At 49.9% G+C, this 17,810-nt stretch overlaps 1 protein-coding gene across 1 annotated transcript in view; it reads right to left on the bottom strand.

Annotated features, from left to right (window-relative positions):
• Nucleotides 1–2,903: 2,903 nt before the first annotated feature.
• Nucleotides 2,904–17,810, bottom strand: part of LOC137351480 (disintegrin and metalloproteinase domain-containing protein 10-like) — a 139,031-nt gene continuing 124,124 nt past the window's right edge. Inside the window, exons 11-13 of the mRNA XM_068015927.1 lie at nucleotides 11,235–11,455; nucleotides 7,737–7,833; nucleotides 2,904–3,150 (exon numbers count right to left, since the gene is read on the bottom strand). Of these exons, the coding sequence (XP_067872028.1) occupies nucleotides 3,104–3,150; nucleotides 7,737–7,833; nucleotides 11,235–11,455 (365 nt within the window). The 3' untranslated portion in view covers nucleotides 2,904–3,103. The remainder of the gene's footprint in view (nucleotides 3,151–7,736; nucleotides 7,834–11,234; nucleotides 11,456–17,810) is intronic.

The raw sequence follows: 17,810 nt of genomic DNA on the forward strand, positions 1-17,810 counted from the left end.
TCATCCTTCTCTCCCTCCCTTTCGGTTCTAGATATATTCAGTCTTTTGCTCTCCTTTTGTCCCTCCTTCCTTCCCTCACAAGTTCTGTCACTCTTTTTCTCCCACTCCCTCTCTCTTGTCTCACCTCTCATCCCTTTCTCTCTCTTCTGTCTCTCAGTTTTGTCTTTGTGAAGTGTAACAGAATCCTTGTGCCGAGTGTTATCTTTGATGTCTCATCAGATATTGCAAGCTGTACTATCAGCTGATAAACATTGCCTCTGGAACAATCTGTTTCACTTCACTTCATTGAATGTCTGGTATGCCCCTTGATGACTCTGCTCTGATGTGTTTTCCAATAAACTGTTATTACCTTTACCTTGGCTTCTGATCTGCAAGCCATCACTTAACCAATCATTTACCTTCAATTAGTATCGACTGACCTTTTATTCCAAGAGTGAGATTCTGCAGACTGAATTGTTTAATCAAACACTTATCAAGTCTACAACAGAGTCCAGGGTGAGAGGGATTCATTTGGTCAGGTCATCTGAAGCTCTGCGACAATATGGTATTTGTTCAGTTGCTATTCTCACTTTTTTCGAGGGAATAAGAGAGTCAGCTGCAGAAACCTTATGAGGATGAAGAATGGGGGTTGAAATTGTGTCTTTACACTGCTGGTCTTTGGGTTCGATTCACCCAAAAATGGGCAATGTCAGGATGGATGGGAAAGGGTAGTCAATCAGTGTACTGTTCATTGCCAGCTCCCAGCACATCCCCAATTGTCCTCCTCAGTGAATGTGCCATGTCAGTGAAGGAAATACATCATCTTCCATGCTTCCCCTCAATTCTACCTTTGTGTTTTGGCAGTGGGATTGGAAATACCCTTACCTTAGGAAGGATATTATTGCCATAGAGAAAGTGCAATGAAGGTTCACCAGACTTGTTCCCGGGATGGCGGGACTGTTCTATGAAGAGAGATTGGGGAAACGGGGCCTGTTTTCTCTAGAGTTTCAAAGAATGAGAGGTGATCTCATTGAAACCTACAAAATACTGAAAGGGATAGACAGGGATGTAGGTAAGATGTTTCCCCTGGTTGGGGAGTCTAGAACCAGCGGACACAATTTCAAAATAAGGGGGAAGCCGCTTAGGACAGAGAGGAGGAGAAATGCCTTTACTCAGAGGGTTGTGAATCTTTGGAATTCTCTACCCCAGAGGGCTGTGGAAGCTCAGTCATTGAGTATGTTTAAAGCAGAGAATGACAGATTTCTAAATACAAATGACAAAGGGATATGAGGATAGTGTGGGGAAAAGGCATTGAAGTGGATGATCAGCCATGATCGTATTGAATGGTAGGGCAGGCTCGATGGGCTTAATGGCCTACTCCTGCTCCTATGTTCCTTTGTTCCTAATTACTTCCAGCATTGTTAAGGAGGCAAAGGAAAAGGCTGTAAATTCTAAATGGCCTATTGATTGCTTCCAGCCAGTGTGTCAAATGTAATGTTTTCGAAAAATTAGAAGAAGGTCTTCAATGGCCCTGTAGTTCTGGCTGCCCAATTCTGCTGTAGATACCTGACATCAGCAGCAAGAACTGTCCTTCCATCCCTTTCCAATGAGGTCTCTTTTGGAAATTACACCCAGAATCTGCCCAGCCAACTCTGCCTAGGCCATGGCCTGGCACCATGGGTAGGCACAGAACTCACCCTCCCCGCATTCTGACTGCCAGAGGATGGCAGGACCTCACAGAGAAAGTTAGCTGTCTGGAGCAGGAGGTGAAGCCAAACAAAGCCTCCAACACAGATGTTTCACTTGCCCATTTGGATGTCTGATACACAGCAACAACCTGCCTTTAGGTAGCACCTCCCCAAGGTCCTTCACAGGAGTGTCATCAGACAGAAATTGACACTGAGCCAAAAAGGAAACACGATGGCACATGACCCAATGCTTGGTCAAAGAGGTAGGTTTTAAGGAGTGTCTTCCAGGAAGAGAGAGAGGCAGAGAGAATTAGGGAGTGAATTCCAGAGCTTAGGGCCCAGGCAACTGAAGGTACAGCTACCAATGGTGGAGCGATTAAAATGCAGGATGTGCAAGAGACCAGAAATGGAGGAGTGTAGAGATCTTGGAGGGTTGTAGGGCTGGAGGAGATTACATGTGAAAATGCATCACTATACTGAGAAATGCAAAGCAGGAAAGCATCTGTTTGTCTGATATGAAGAACACACCCTCTGCCTCTAGGGGCATACCCCACTTTCACAAGTCCAGAGAGCTTGGGCACAGGTTGGCAAGAGTTAAAAGCTGGAGTTTAACTGGAATGTTGTCAGATGTGACTCAGAGGTAGCACTTTCAACTTTCAGTCAGAAGGTTGTGGGTTCAGTTCCCATTCTAGGGACTTTAGCACAAAATCCAGGTTGACACTCCAGTACTGAGGAAGTGCTGCAATGCACAAAGTGCTCTCTTGTGGATGAGATGTTCAACTTAAGGCCCTGTCGTCCCTCTCGGGTGAGTGTAAAAGATCCCTTGGTACTATTTTAAGAGCAAGTCGTTCTCCCAATACTCCGGCCAACATTTCTGTCCCAACCAATATCATCAAAACTCATAACCTCTGTGTGAAAAGATGCTTCCTGATTTCACTCCTGAAGAGCCTAGCTCTCATCCTTAGATTGTGCCTCTATGGTCTGGATTCTCCCTTCAGAGAAATTGGCCATGTTGAAGAGGCACTGTTTTCATGATAGGATTTCATTGCTATTGCAGCTTCTGGCAGCTGGGAAAATAAGCTAAGGATCATGTATCACATTTATCATCGTTACGTTTGGTGTTGACACAAGCAGTATCATCGTGCTGCATGTTTACAAACAAATTACAAAAAAAGCCTGCCTTTTTTTTAATGAAGCTTTAATTATATGGAACAAATCAGTAAACAGTCTACAGATTGGGAGTGAAGAAGAGTGTGTCAGCCACATGATTCTGGAAATCGGAGTTTCTCCTTGCTAACAGTATTTACAGTATCACAGCACTGTGAGATTAGCCTCCATTAAAAAGGGGGCAGTGTTTTGTGAAGGCAGAGGCGGGCGCTGTGATATTGCAGTCTCATTGGGTGTGGAAATCCCCCGCCTTCTCTCTTGAAGACGGATCACATTGCTTTGTCCTTACCACTTTGTAATTCTGTCCCCAGCTCAGCTGCAACAGAGGAATGAAAAGAGGGCATTGGTGAACAGCAACTGTGGATGCTGGACTCATGTGAATAAAAATGCCCTTTTCTTGGTCCTGTTCTCCATGAAGATGACGTTTCTCTGGGGCAGTGTCTGGACCTTTCGCAGAGGATTAACAATTCCACCATAGCCATGTCCTACTTGTGCCTCTCAAATTCTGTTCTGTTTGATTAAATGTTCCGAACTCTCAGAATAACCCTCCCCACTCCTGCTGCACCTCACCATCTCTCTCACCTGTGTGGACCACCACCGCCCGCTCCCACCACCCCCCGTCCCCATCATATTCCATGGATTGATTCCAAACAGTAGCTATCTCCTATCCGGGATATGCCATTGCTGCAGGAAGGAAAAGCTACTACTGTTGAATTGACAATTTGAAGTTCACAATGTCTACAACTTGTAGTGAGGCCCGGCCTTCAGCTGCTTCTAACCTGGGCCTGGGCCTGGGCCTAGTCTAAGAATACTGGGGAGCAGGGACTAAGACACAAAGTAAATCAATAATTTATTCCTTTCAAAGAGCCAGCACCGACATTTTGGGCTGAGTGGCCTTCTTGCACGCTGTAAGATTCTATTTTTGTGTATAGCCAGGCAGCTCATTGGGTGAAACTGGCTTTCAGCAGGAGGGTGAAATGAGTGATAGTCAATCAGGATCCCTCGTACACTCTGTCTGATTGTCTCTTCCATTGAAGTGAATGGGAGGCTTCCAGAACCTTCCCGTCTTATCACAGCCTGTTCAGCAGAAACATTTCATTGGTGATAATGGCCCTTGGTTTCCTCTAGTGAACTTTAACTCCTTAATATTTATTTTTATTTTTTATTTTATTTATTTAGAGATACAGCACTGAAACAGGCCCTTCGGCCCACTGAGTCTGTGCCGACCAACAATCACCCATTTATACTAATCCTACATTAATCCCATATTCCCTACCACATTCCCATCATTCTCCTACCATCTACCTACACTAGGGGCAATTTACAATGGCCAATTTACCTATCAACCTGCAAGTCTTTGGCTGGATAGGTGGATATGTTTCTTGGTCAGCCCTTCCCGTGCCTGCTGTAAACTATGTACTGCAGTATTTATTAACATTGAAAGATGCTTTATAATCAGATTGACATACATACGTGCTTGGGTGACTCCAGCTGAATGTTGCATTCCAGAAATAATCAACGAGAAGATTATTGGAACCAAAGAGTGGAGTATTGGGGAATTGGGGGATGGTGGAGTGGAGGGGGTGTGGAGTGGGGATTGGGGAATTGGGGGATGGTGGAGTGGAGGGGGTGTGGAGTGGGGATTGGGGAATTGGGGGATGGTGGAGTGGGGGGGAGATGGAGTTGGGCGGAGGCGGAGTGGGGTGCAGGTGGAGTGGGGCAGGGGAGATGGAGTTGGGGGGAGGTGGAGTGGGGGGGAGGTGGAGTTGATGGGTGGAGTTGGGGGGTGAAGTTGGGGTAGTTGGAGTGGGGGGGCAGGTGGAGTGGGGGGCAGGTGGAGTGGGGGGCAGGTGGACGGGGGGAGGTGGAGTGGGGGGACGGTGGAGTGGGGGGGAGGTGGAGTGGGGGGACGGTGGAGTGGGGGGACGGTGGAGTTGGGGGCAGGTAGAGTGGGGGGAGGTGGAGTGGGGGACGGTGGAGTGGGGGGGAGGTGGAGTGGGGGGGAGGTGGAGATGGGGGGAGGTCGAGTGGGGGGGAGGTGGAGTTGGGGGGTGGAGTTGGGGGGTGGAGTTGGGGGAGTTGGAGTGGGGGGGCAGGTGGAGTGGGGGGCAGGTGGACGGGGGGGAGGTGGAGTGGGGGGACGGTGGAGTGGGGGGGAGGTGGAGTGGGGAGCAGGTGGAGTGGGGGAGGTGGAGTGGGGGGACGGTGGATTGCGGGGAGGTGGAGTGGGGGGCAGGTGGAGTGGGGGGAGGTGGAGTGGGGGGACGGTGGAGTGGGGGGACGGTGGAGTGGGGGGGAGGTGGAGTGGGGGGGAGGTGGAGTTGGGGGAGGTGGAGTGGGGGGGAGGTGGAGTGGGGGGGAGGTGGAGTTGGGGGGGGTGGAGTTGGGGGGTGGAGTTGGGGGAGCTGGAGTGGGGGGGGGTGCAGGTGGAGTGGGGGCAGGTGGAGTGGGGGGTGGAGTGGGGGGACGGTGGAGTGGGGGGACGGTGGATTGGGGGGGAGGTGGAGTTGGGGGGGAGGTGGAGTGGGGGGGCGGTGGATTGGGGGGGAGGTGGAGTGGGGGGCAGGTGGAGTGGGGGGAGGTGGAGTGGGGGGACGGTGGAGTGGGGGGAGGTGGAGTGGGGGGACGGTGGAGTGGGGGGGAGGTGGAGTGGGGGGGAGGTGGAGTTGGGGGGAGGTGGAGTGGGGGGGACGGTGGAGTGGGGGGAGGTGGTGTGGGGGGGAGGTGGTGTGGGGGGGAGGTGGAGTGGGGGGGAGGTGGCGTGGGGGGATGGTGGAGTGGGGGGGGGAGGTGGTGTGGAGGGATGTGGAGTGGGGGGAGGTGGAGTGGGGGGGAGGTGGAGTGGAGGGGACGTGGAGTGGGGGCACAGTGGAGTGGGGGGGAGGTGGAGTGGGGGGGAGGTGATGTTGGGGGGAGGTGGAGTGGAGGGGAGGTGGAGTTGGGGGGTGATGGAGTGGGGGGGAGGTGGAGTCAGGGGACGGTGGAGTGGGGGGGAGCTGGTGTGGGGGGTGAGGTGGAGTGGAGGGAAGGCGGAGTGGGGGGCAGGTGGAGTGGTGGGGAGGTGGAGTTGATGGGTGGAGTTGGGGGGTGAAGTTGGGGTAGTTGGAGTGGGGGGGCAGGTGGAGTGGGGGGCAGGTGGAGTGGGGGGCAGGTGGACGGGGGGAGGTGGAGTGGGGGGACGGTGGAGTGGGGGGGAGGTGGAGTGGGGGGACGGTGGAGTGGGGGGACGGTGGAGTTGGGGGCAGGTAGAGTGGGGGGAGGTGGAGTGGGGGACGGTGGAGTGGGGGGGAGGTGGAGTGGGGGGGAGGTGGAGATGGGGGGAGGTGGAGTGGGGGGGAGGTGGAGTTGGGGGGTGGAGTTGGGGGGTGGAGTTGGGGGAGTTGGAGTGGGGGGGCAGGTGGAGTGGGGGGCAGGTGGACGGGGGGGAGGTGGAGTGGGGGGACGGTGGAGTGGGGGGGAGGTGGAGTGGGGAGCAGGTGGAGTGGGGGAGGTGGAGTGGGGGGACGGTGGATTGCGGGGAGGTGGAGTGGGGGGCAGGTGGAGTGGGGGGAGGTGGAGTGGGGGGACGGTGGAGTGGGGGGACGGTGGAGTGGGGGGGAGGTGGAGTGGGGGGGAGGTGGAGTTGGGGGAGGTGGAGTGGGGGGGAGGTGGAGTGGGGGGGAGGTGGAGTTGGGGGGGGTGGAGTTGGGGGGTGGAGTTGGGGGAGCTGGAGTGGGGGGGGGTGCAGGTGGAGTGGGGGCAGGTGGAGTGGGGGGTGGAGTGGGGGGACGGTGGAGTGGGGGGACGGTGGATTGGGGGGGAGGTGGAGTTGGGGGGGAGGTGGAGTGGGGGGGCGGTGGATTGGGGGGGAGGTGGAGTGGGGGGCAGGTGGAGTGGGGGGAGGTGGAGTGGGGGGACGGTGGAGTGGGGGGAGGTGGAGTGGGGGGACGGTGGAGTGGGGGGGAGGTGGAGTGGGGGGGAGGTGGAGTTGGGGGGAGGTGGAGTGGGGGGGACGGTGGAGTGGGGGGAGGTGGTGTGGGGGGGAGGTGGTGTGGGGGGGAGGTGGAGTGGGGGGGAGGTGGCGTGGGGGGATGGTGGAGTGGGGGGGGGAGGTGGTGTGGAGGGATGTGGAGTGGGGGGAGGTGGAGTGGGGGGGAGGTGGAGTGGAGGGGACGTGGAGTGGGGGCACAGTGGAGTGGGGGGGAGGTGGAGTGGGGGGGAGGTGATGTTGGGGGGAGGTGGAGTGGAGGGGAGGTGGAGTTGGGGGGTGATGGAGTGGGGGGGAGGTGGAGTCAGGGGACGGTGGAGTGGGGGGGAGCTGGTGTGGGGGGTGAGGTGGAGTGGAGGGAAGGCGGAGTGGGGGGCAGGTGGAGTGGTGGGGAGGTGGAGTCGGGGGGAGGTGGAGTCGGGGGGAGGTGGAGTCGGGGGAGTGGGGGGTGGTGGAGTGGGGGGGGAGGTGGAGTGGGGGGCAGGTGGAGTGGTGGGGAGGTGGAGTCGGGGGAGGTGGAGTTGGGGGGAGGTGGTGTGGGGTGGAGGTGGAGTTGGGGGGAGGTGGAGTTGGGGGGAGGTGGAGTCGGGGGGAGGTGGAGTCGGGGGAGTGGGGGGTGGTGGAGTGGGGGGGAGGTGGAGTGGGGGGGCAGGTGGCGTGGTGGGGAGGTGGAGTCGGGGGAGGTGGAGTTGGGGGGAGGTGGTGTGGGGGGGAGGTGGAGTGGGGTGGAGGTGGAGTGGGGGGGAGGTGGAGTTGGGGGGAGGTGGAGTGGGGGGCAGGTGGAGTGGGGATTGGGGGACAGTGAGTTCCAATTTCAACCTTGCTGTTCTGATCCTATAGTAGAGTCAGAGCAAGGCCGGTTTGCTATTATGGGTTGGTCTGAATACAGTCGTAGTGATGTCGGTTTATCTATCCACACCTGGGGTTAATATTACCTTTCTTGCTGTCCAGCGTCTTCCCGAATATAAACATCGTACTTGACATTATTGCTCCAAGGGTCAGAATGCCTAAAAGAATGGCCCACCAGTGAGTCTGCAGGAGAGGGCCAGAGCAAGAAAAGCACAGTGAGATCAAACCACCATTCACACAAAACAGGCAACAACTGTCCCACCAACAAAACAACTTTAAAACTGAACAAACGTTAATACATGTTATGAGATCAAAGAGAACTCTGCAAATTACAAAATGGAATGAGTAAACTAGAAGAAAACAAAGCCATAGTCACTAATGAAGTGCTCCTGATTGAGCAGCAGTGAGAAGTGACAGACTGTCACTAGAAGCCTTGTTAGTCACGTCACTGTTCCCAGTCTGTCTTTCAACCCTTTTAGCTCCCACCCACTAACCTCACATCCACATGACTTTACATACCTTCGACTCGACACAGTTTCCCGCATCCATTAATAAAATATTCTTCCATGTGTGACAGTGTAGCCAACCGCAATGTAGGATTTTAGAAATAGGGGCAGAGACTACATAATAATTTATACGAAACACTGGCTGGGAAACAGGGGATTGAGTCCAGTTTTAGGACATCACATTATAAAAAGGACAGTGTAAATTCACCAGGATGATGAGGAGGGACTTGAGATACTGGGACTGGACTGTTTCCACAGGAACAGAGATGGCTATGCGAATTTTTTAAATTACGAAGGATTTTCACAGAGTGAAGTGGTTGGGGAGTCAGTGATGAGGGATCAGCAATTTAAAATTGTCGCTAAGAGTGAGGGGAGAGACTATGAGAAATTTCTTTACACCAAGGGTTGTTACAGTTTGGAGTGCTTTATCTCAGCAACTGTTTGAGGCAGAGACCATTATGTTCTTTAAGAATTAATAGGATAAATATGAAGGAGAAGAAGATAGATGACTATGGGTAGACAGCAGGGCAGTGGGATTAGATCTGAATTGCTTCAAAAAAATGAGCCAAATGACTGAAAACTTCTATAGGTTTAAATGCCCAGTAATATTAATGCTAACTTAATTCTAGTATAAACTAACTAATTAATGTGTTTTTTTTCCATTGGGTGAATTCTTTATTGATGATGGAGTCTCTATTAATTTGTATTTTACCAGAGATGATGGTTTATCGAAAGGAGTCCATGCTGTAGTATTTTAGATGTGTTACTAATTAATTAATTTCTGCTTTAGTGAACTTTGCCTCCTATTCCATTGTAAAGTCTCCCCATCCATTCACTACAGCCTCAGTCCAACCCATGCCAGAAGGTTTTATTGCACTGGGAGAGATTTTCTGTCTGCATTCTGAGTGGGCGTGCGGCATAAGTGATGTGCCTGTGGCAGGTCAGAGACTCAAACCACTTGCTGGTTCTGGTCTCACTAACATTTCGCCAGCCAGCCCTGGGTGCCAAATGGGCACTTTGCTGTGGTTTGCAGCAGCAGAAAGTTGTGCAGCTAGCCCGTGTATCCCAGCGGTCAGGTTAAAACTGTTGGGGAGGGGAAGAAGCTCAAGAGCAAAATGGGCTAACAGCGGGCTGGAAGACTTTTATGGGCGAGAGGTGCTCAAAAACCTTAAGAAACACCAAAACACTTATCTTTTCAGAGATGCTCCCTTTAAAAATGCCTTGAGAATAGGGGATTGCATGCACCATGCATAATTCACCCATGTCCCCTTGAAAGTTGCAATCGGGATTCTGCACCAGGCACAGGACTCCAATTTACAAACTTAAACAGGCCCCTGCCAGTTTTGGGCAGGAGTACTGGGAACCCATTTAAAAGGCCTGGTAGCAAGCTGATTCAGGCCAGCAAACTGGCACACAACGTTTCCGTCCGACTTTCAACAGCCATTCTCCTGTTTTACAGCTAAGATATCACAGAATCACAGAATTGTTACAATGCAGAAGGAGGCCATTCAGCCCATTGTGTCCGTACCAGCTCTCTGAAAGAGCAATTCACTCAATTTCATTCCCCCTCCTTCTCCCCATAACCCTGCACATTCTTCCTTTTCATATAACTGTCCAATTCCCTTTTGAATGCTTCAATTGAACCTGCCTCCACCACGTTCTCAGGCAGCGCATTCCAGACCTTAAACACTCGCTGCGTGAAAAATGTTTTTCCTCATGTCACTTTTGCTTTTCATACCAAATACTTTAAATCTGTGCCCTCTCGTTCTCAATCCTTTCACGAGTGGGAACAGTTTCTCTCTATCTACTCTGTCCCGACCCCTCAAGATTTTGAATACCTCTATCAAATCACCTCTCAGCCTTCTCTTCTCCAAGGAAAACAGTCTTAACTTCTCCAATCTATCTTCATAACTGTAGTTCCTCATCACTGGAACCATTCTCATGAATCTTTTCTGTACTCTCTCCAATGTCCTCATGTCTTTCCTAAAGTGCGGTGCCCAGAACTGGACGCAATACTCCAGCTGAGGCCGAACTAGTGTCTTATACAAGTTCAACATAACTTCCTTGCTCTTCTACTCTATGCCCCTATTAATAAAGCCCAGGATACTGTATGCCTTATCAACTGCTCTCTCAACTTGTCCTGCCACCTTCAATGACGTATCACATAGACCAGGTCCCTCTGCTCCTGCACCCCTTTTAGAATTGTACCTTTTATTCTGTATGGTCTCTCCATATTCTTCCTACTAAAATGAATCACTTCACATTTCTCTGCATTGAACTTCATCTGCCACCTGTCTGCCCATTCCACCAACCTGTCGATGTCCTTTTGAAGTTCCACACTATCTTCCTCACAATTCACAATGCTTTCAAGTTTCAAAATCAACCCCAGGGAGCCAAGATTAAAGCTTGGCTTTCTGCCGTGGCAGGATTAGAGGGTGGGAGGGTAATTGGACTGGGGTGTGTGGATTTAATCTGTCCTATTTTGAATTCAGGAGGTAAATGTCTTTGCCGCTTGGTATTAATCTGGTGAAGCAGAGCGCCGGCACATTGTGGACCCCGACTGATTGAAATCCAAAAATAAACATTGGATGTATTCTATAATGGGGGGGGGGGGGTACAATCTGCTCAGCAAATCAAGACCATGCAGTGAAGACATACCTTTACCCCACACAATCCCTCTCTAAGTTCAGGTATTTTCTTTTCAAATTCCTATGTCTACATTTATAATGAGAACTACCTATGTAAACATGTCATGGTGCTGGTGCTGTACTACCTTAGGCTTCAATTGCCAAGCTCCTGTACAGAAATTACTATCCTCCAACAACTATTCTTCTCAGCTTTCCAAATTGCTCTTATTATTGCTATTTAACTGAACTCTTTTATTTACTATTTTAATTACACTCTCTCACCAGTAATGGCACAGCAGGGTGTAATTGCAGTGTGACAAGCTGACATAAATAATTCCCATTCTAATTGAAGACATAGTCATTTATAATGGGGAAAGCTAAAAGGTAGTACATGCAGAAGGAAGACGTTTGATATATTATCCATTAGAATATAATCCTTTCAAACACCCACTTTCATCCACTCTGATATGCCTTCAAACTCCGTGGGATTAAAGATGGCGTTTCTCAGTTTGGCAATGGGGCCATCATCATTGACCAAGCGGCACACATTGAACTTGTCACAATATCCCTGCTTCCTCTTGCAGGGTGAGCCAGGTGGCAATGCCAGCAGGGTGCTGTTGAAGTACTGGCGCAGTAAGACAGAGGAGGAGCTGGTACATGTCTGTGGATTTCCTAGAATCAGATAGTGAGAATTTAGCTACATAGGAATAGCAGGAGGCCTATCATCCTGTTCTGCCATGCAATTAGATCATGGCTGAACTGTACCTTAACCCCAATTAGCTGCCATTGCTCCACCATCCATAACCCTTGGAGGAGCAAGTCCTAGATTTTTACTAGTTGCATTTTTGGCACATATGGACTGAATTTTGAGCTGGAGGTGGGGCTTCCAGCGCCAGGCCAAAAAGACAGAGTTGCCTTTTCATACCCCCACCACCGGAGCGAACCTCCGGTCTTTTTGAATCAAAGATTCAGGATGCGGGATCCCCGTCCCCTTAAAGACTTTAAAGACGGCCAATCAGAGGATCAGCAGCTCAGCAGTATTGGCAGCACCACCGCGAGTAGTGGCCACTGCCGGTACTGCAGAGGCCTCGGACCCTGGCCCAGCACTGGACCCCCGGAACCGAGGTGGGTGAGGCAGGATCTCTGGGGCCAGTCCGAAAGGACCCAGCGAGGGCAGGTGGGAGGATGGTCGTACAGTCCACGGGGGGGGGTGGAGCGGGGAGGGTCCCAGGGTTAAAGCTGTTTCCGGTGGGGAAAATACACCCACAAAGGAGGGCCCCCTGCCCCAAGCCCACAGGGAGGCAGCCTCATTTTCTAAGGCACCCTCCCTGCGTGGCAGAATTCCCCACCCCCGCCCCCCCCCTGCCCACCGCTGCTGCTAAGATCCCAGTGGCGGTGGGAAGAGGCCCTTAATTGGCAGTTAATAGGTCACTTAAGGGCCTCAATTGGCCTCTGGGCGGAAAAGCCATCGTCAGCCTATCCCACCCCCAGGAAGATTGCTGTGTGACGGGAAGGCAACGGGCCATCCACCTCACCAGCCCCCGCCACTCGTCGCGATACTCCATGATCCCCGCTTCTGACCCTGCCTCAGGGGGCCTCGCAAAATCCCGGCCGGTTTCTGCACCAAATCAAATGATCAAATCGAGTGATCCAGTTTGGTAGAGGCAGCCTTGTCTCAAGTAATAAGCTGACATTTCTCAGTAATCACATTGAATCCAAAACTCAAAGCCAAAAGGTTGACTCAGTGACATATCTCCTGGGGCTGTGAGATATGTTTCTTCGTAATTGATTGTTCCCCTTTTAGTAATTCCATTCCTAATCTGTGTTTGTCTCAAATGTCATATCAGCGTCTCTTCTAGAAAATCAAATAGATCCTCTGGGATTTAAAACATTAGCAAGATGGCTGAACTCCATAACATGGCGGGCAGCAAAGAGACAGCTCAATGCTGTGATAGAATCCCAGATTTCAGATCCCCTCACTCTCTCGCATTTTATACTTTTACAATCCCATGCAGGGATTGCAGCCTGAAGTCATCACAACCTGATATAGAAGTGAAACATTGCAGTTAGGTTCAAGGTGGGATCTCCACTTTTCATTCTCTTGCTTCACAAAGTAGACTTGCAATTCCTCCCCTGAGAGGGAGCGAGTCTTTGCTCACATCTATCAATGGACAGGACCTGAATTCAGATTGGAACAGGATCAATTCCAGTTTTTGTAACCTGTACTGCACTGAGTGAGAGTAGTGGAAACAGATTCAATTGTAACTTTCAAAAAAGGAATTGGGTAAATATGTGAAGGAAACAATTGCAGGGCTATGGGGAAATATCAAGAGAGTGGGGGCACTTGGATAGCTCTTTCAAAGAGGGACGAATTTCAATGATTCAGAAATGTCTGACTAGAAATGGACCCATTTGAATTGAGTCATAGAGTCATAAAGTCATACAGCACAGAAACAGGCCCTTCAGCCCATCATGTCTGTGCCAGCCATCAAGCACCGACCTGTTCTAATCCCATTTTCCAGCACTTGGCCCATAGCCCTGTATGCTATGGCGTTTCAAGTGCTCATCTAAATACTTCTTAAATGTTGCGATGGTTCCTACCTCTATCGCCTCTTCAGGCAGTGTGTTCCAGATTCCAACCACCCTCTGGGTGAAATTTTTTTTCCTCAAATCCCCTCTAAACCTCCTGCCCCTTACCTTAAATCTATGCCCCCTGGTTAGTGACTCCTCTGCTAAGGGAAAAAGTTTCTTCCTATCTAATCTATCAATGCCCCTCATAATTTTGTATACCTCAATCATGTCCCCCCTCAGCCTTCTCTGTTCTAAGGAAAACAACCCTCGCCTTTCCAGTCTCGCTTCATAGCTGAAATGTTCCAGCCCAGGCAACATCCTGGTGAATCTCCTCTGCATCCTCTCCAGTGCAATCACATCCTTCCTATAGTGTGGTGACCAGAACTGTACACAGTACTCCAGCTGTGGCCTAATTAGCGTTTTATACAGCTCCATCATAACCTCCCTGCTCTTATATTCTATGCTTTTGCTAATAAAGGCAAGTATCCCATATGCCTTCCTAACCACCTTATCTACCTGTGCTGCTGCCTTCTGTCATCTATGGACAAGTACACCAAGATCCCTCTGACCTTCTGTACATCCTAGGGTCCGAACAACCCATTGTATATTCCCTTGCCTTGTTGGTCCTCCCAAAATGCATCACCTCACACTTCTCAGGATTAAATTCCATTTGCCACTGCTCCGCCCATCTTACCAGCCCATCTATATCGTCCTGTAATCTAAGGCTTTCTTCCTCACTGTTTACGACACCACCAATTTTCATGTCATCCGTGAACTTACTGATCATACCTCCTATATTCACATCTAAATCATTAATGTACACGACAAACAGCAAGGGTCCCAGCACCAATCCCTGTCATACACCACTGGTCACAGGCTTCCATTCGCAGAAACAACCCTCGACCATTACCCTCTGCCTCCTGTCACTAAGCCAATTTTGGATCCAATTTACCAAATTGCCCTGAATCCCATGGGTTCTTACCTTTTTAACCAATCTCCCATGTGGGACCTTATCAAAAGCCTTACTGAAGTCCATGTAGACTACATCAACTAAATTTACCCTCATCGACACATCTAGTCAACTCCTTGAAAAATTCAATCAAGTTTGTTAGACACGATCTCCTCCTGACAAAGCCATGCTGACTATCCCTGATTAATCCCTGCCTCTCCAAGTGGAGAAGAATCCTGTCTATCAGATTTTTTTCCAATAGTTTCCCTATCACTGATGTTAGACTCACTGGCCTATAATTGCCTGGTTTATCCCTGCTACCCTTCTTAAATAATGGTACCACATTCGCTGTCCTCCAGTCCTCTGGAACCTCTCCTGTGGCCAGAGAGGATTCCAAAATTTGTGTCAGAGCCCCTGCTATCTCCTCCCTTGCCTCACATAACAGCCTGGGATACATTTCATCTGGGCCTGGGGATTTATCCACTTTTAAGCCCGCTAAAACAGCTAATACTTCCTTCCTTTCAATACTAATATGTTCAAGTATATCAAAATCCCCCTCCCTGATCTCTACACCTACATCGTCTTCTCCATAGTGAACACAGATGAAAAGTAATCATTTAAAACCTCACCTATATCCTCCAGCTCCACACACAGATTGCCACTTTGGTCCCTAAAGGTCCCTACTCTTTCCCTGCTTATCCTCTTGCCCTTAATATACTTATAAAACGCCTTAGGATTTTCCTTTATCTTGCCTGCCAGTGTGTCTTCACGTCCCCTCTTCGCTCTCCTAATTACTTTTTTAAGTCCCCCCCCACACACACTTTCTATACTCCTCTAGGGCCTCCACTGTTTTCAGTGCTCTGAATCTACCATAAGCCTCCTTTTTTTTACTGATCCAATCCTCTATATCCCTCGACATTCAGGGTTCCCTGGACACGTTGGTCCTACCCTTCACTTTAACGAGAACATGTTGGCTCCGAATTCTCACTATTTCCTCTTTGAATGACTCCCACTGATCTGATGTAGACTTTCCTACAAGTAGCTGCTCCCAGTCCACTTTGGCCAGATCCTGTTTTATCATATTGAAATCTGCCTTCCCCCAATTCAGTACCTTTATTTCCGATCCATCTTTGTCCTTTTCCATAACTACCTTAAATCTTACAGAGTTATGGTCACTATCCCCGAAATGCTCCCCCACTAACACTTCTATCACTTGTCCAGCTTCATTTCCTAGGATTAGGTCCAGTACTGCCCCTTCATTTGTAGAACTTTCTACAAACTGGCTCAAAAAGCTCTCCTGTATGCATTTTAAGAATTCCTCCCCCTTTAAGCCTTTTTCACCAAGACTATCCCAGTTGATATTAGGTAAGTTGAAATCCCCTACTATTATTACCCTATTATTTTTACACTTCTCTGAGATTTGCCTACATATCTGCTCCTCTATCTCTCCCTGACTGTTTGGAGGCCTGTAGTACACTCCCAGCCAAGTGACTGCCCCCTTTTTGTTTTTATGGCCTCATTTGAGGAACCTTCTAAGATATCATCCCTCCTTACTGTAGTAATTGACTCCTTGATTGACAATGCAATACCACCTCCTCTTTTATCCCCTCCCCTGTCACGCCTGAAGATTCTATACCCTGCAATATTGAGCTGCCAGTCCTGCCCCTCCCTCAACCATGTCTCTGTGATACAATAATATCGTAATCCCATGTGCTAATCAATGCCTTCAATTCATCTGCCTTACTAGTAAGATTCCTTGCATTAAAATAGATGCAATCCAGCCTTGGATTTTTCACTTGTGCCTTAACAGGTCGGTATATACTCTGCCTTCCAGACTGACTCTGTTTCTCTTCTAAATTTGACTGTGCATCACCCCCTACTGTACCTCCATTCTGTATCCCATCCCCCTGACAAATTAGTTTAACCCCCCGCTACCCCCCCCCCCCCACCCCCCCAACAACAGCACTAGCAAACCTCCCAGCAAGGATGTTCCGGTTCAGGTGCAACCCGTCCAACTTGTACAGGTCCCACCTTTGCCAGAAACAGTCCCAGTGATCCAGGAAACTAAAGCCCTACCTCCTGCACCATCTCTTCAGCCACGCATTCATCTGCTCTATCCTCTTATTCCTATACTCACTAGCACGTGGCACCGGGAGTAATCCAGAGATTACAACCTTTGAAGTCCTGCTTTTTAATCTGCTACCTAGCTCCCTAAATTCTTGTTGCAGGACCTCAGCCCTCTTTCTACCTATGTCGTTGGTACCAATGTGAACCACGACCTCTGATTGTTCACCCTCCCCCTTCTGAATGTCCTGCAGCCGCTCCATGACATCCTTGACCCTCGCACCAGGGAGGCAACATACCATCCTGGAGTCACGTTTGCGGCCACAGAAATGCCTATCTGTACTCCTTACGATAGAATCCCCTATCCCTATAGCTCTCCCACTCCTTTTCCTCCCCTCCTGTGCAGCTGAGCCACCTGTCGTGCCACAGAATTGGCTCTTGCTGCATTCCCCTGAGAAGTTATCTCCCCCAACAGTATCCAAAGTGAAAAATCTGTTAGAAAGGGAGATGGACCCAGGGGACTCCTGCACGACCTGCTTAGTTCTTCCACTCTGCCTGGCGGTCACCCATTCCCTTTCTACCTGAGCAGTCTTTACCTGCGGTGTGACCACCTCCCTGTATGTGCAATCCACGATGATCTCAGACTTTCGGATGCTCCACAATGTCTCCAGCTGCTGCTCCAGATCCAAAACGCAGATTTCGAGTAGCTGCAGCTGGAGACACTTCCTGCACACGTGTTCGCCCTGGACACTGGAAGTGTCCCTGACTTCCCACATTGCACAGGAGGAGCACTCCACATTGCCGAGCTGCCCTGCCATGACTTACCCTTAATTGATCCCCTTAAATTACACAAAAATTAGATTAGTTACACTAGGGACCTTGATTCCCTGGAAAAAACACTACCTACTATATTAAAAAAAACTGTAACCTTTCCCGGGCTTGGATTCAGATATAATCTGGACCACATTCCGACTGTGAATCCTTTGGTATTTACGTACATCTAATGTGAGCAGGTCACCACATTTATATTAATTTTATAGTCATAGAGTCATAACAACACAGAAGGAGGCCATTTGGCCCATCAGGTCAATGCTGGCTCACTAGAGCAGTCCAGTCAATCCCATTCCCCCGCTTTATCCCTGTAGCCTTGCAAGTTTAATTCCCTCAAGTGCCCATCCAATTTCCTTTTGAAATCATTCATCATCTCCACTTCCACCGCCCTCGTAGGCAATGAGTTCCAGGTCATTATCACTCGCTGCGTAAAAAAAGTTTTTCCTCACATCCCCCTTGCATGTCTTGTCAAAAATCTTAAATCTGCGTCTCCTAGTCCTTGTACATAAGCAAATGGGAACAGCTTTTCTTTGTCTACCCTATCTAACCCTCTCATAATCTTGTACATTTCTATCAAATCTCCCCTCAATCTCCTTTGCTCCAAGGAGAACA

This window comes from Heterodontus francisci, chromosome 36 (genome assembly GCF_036365525.1).
Source record: "Heterodontus francisci isolate sHetFra1 chromosome 36, sHetFra1.hap1, whole genome shotgun sequence".
Lineage (NCBI taxonomy): Eukaryota > Metazoa > Chordata > Chondrichthyes > Heterodontiformes > Heterodontidae > Heterodontus > Heterodontus francisci.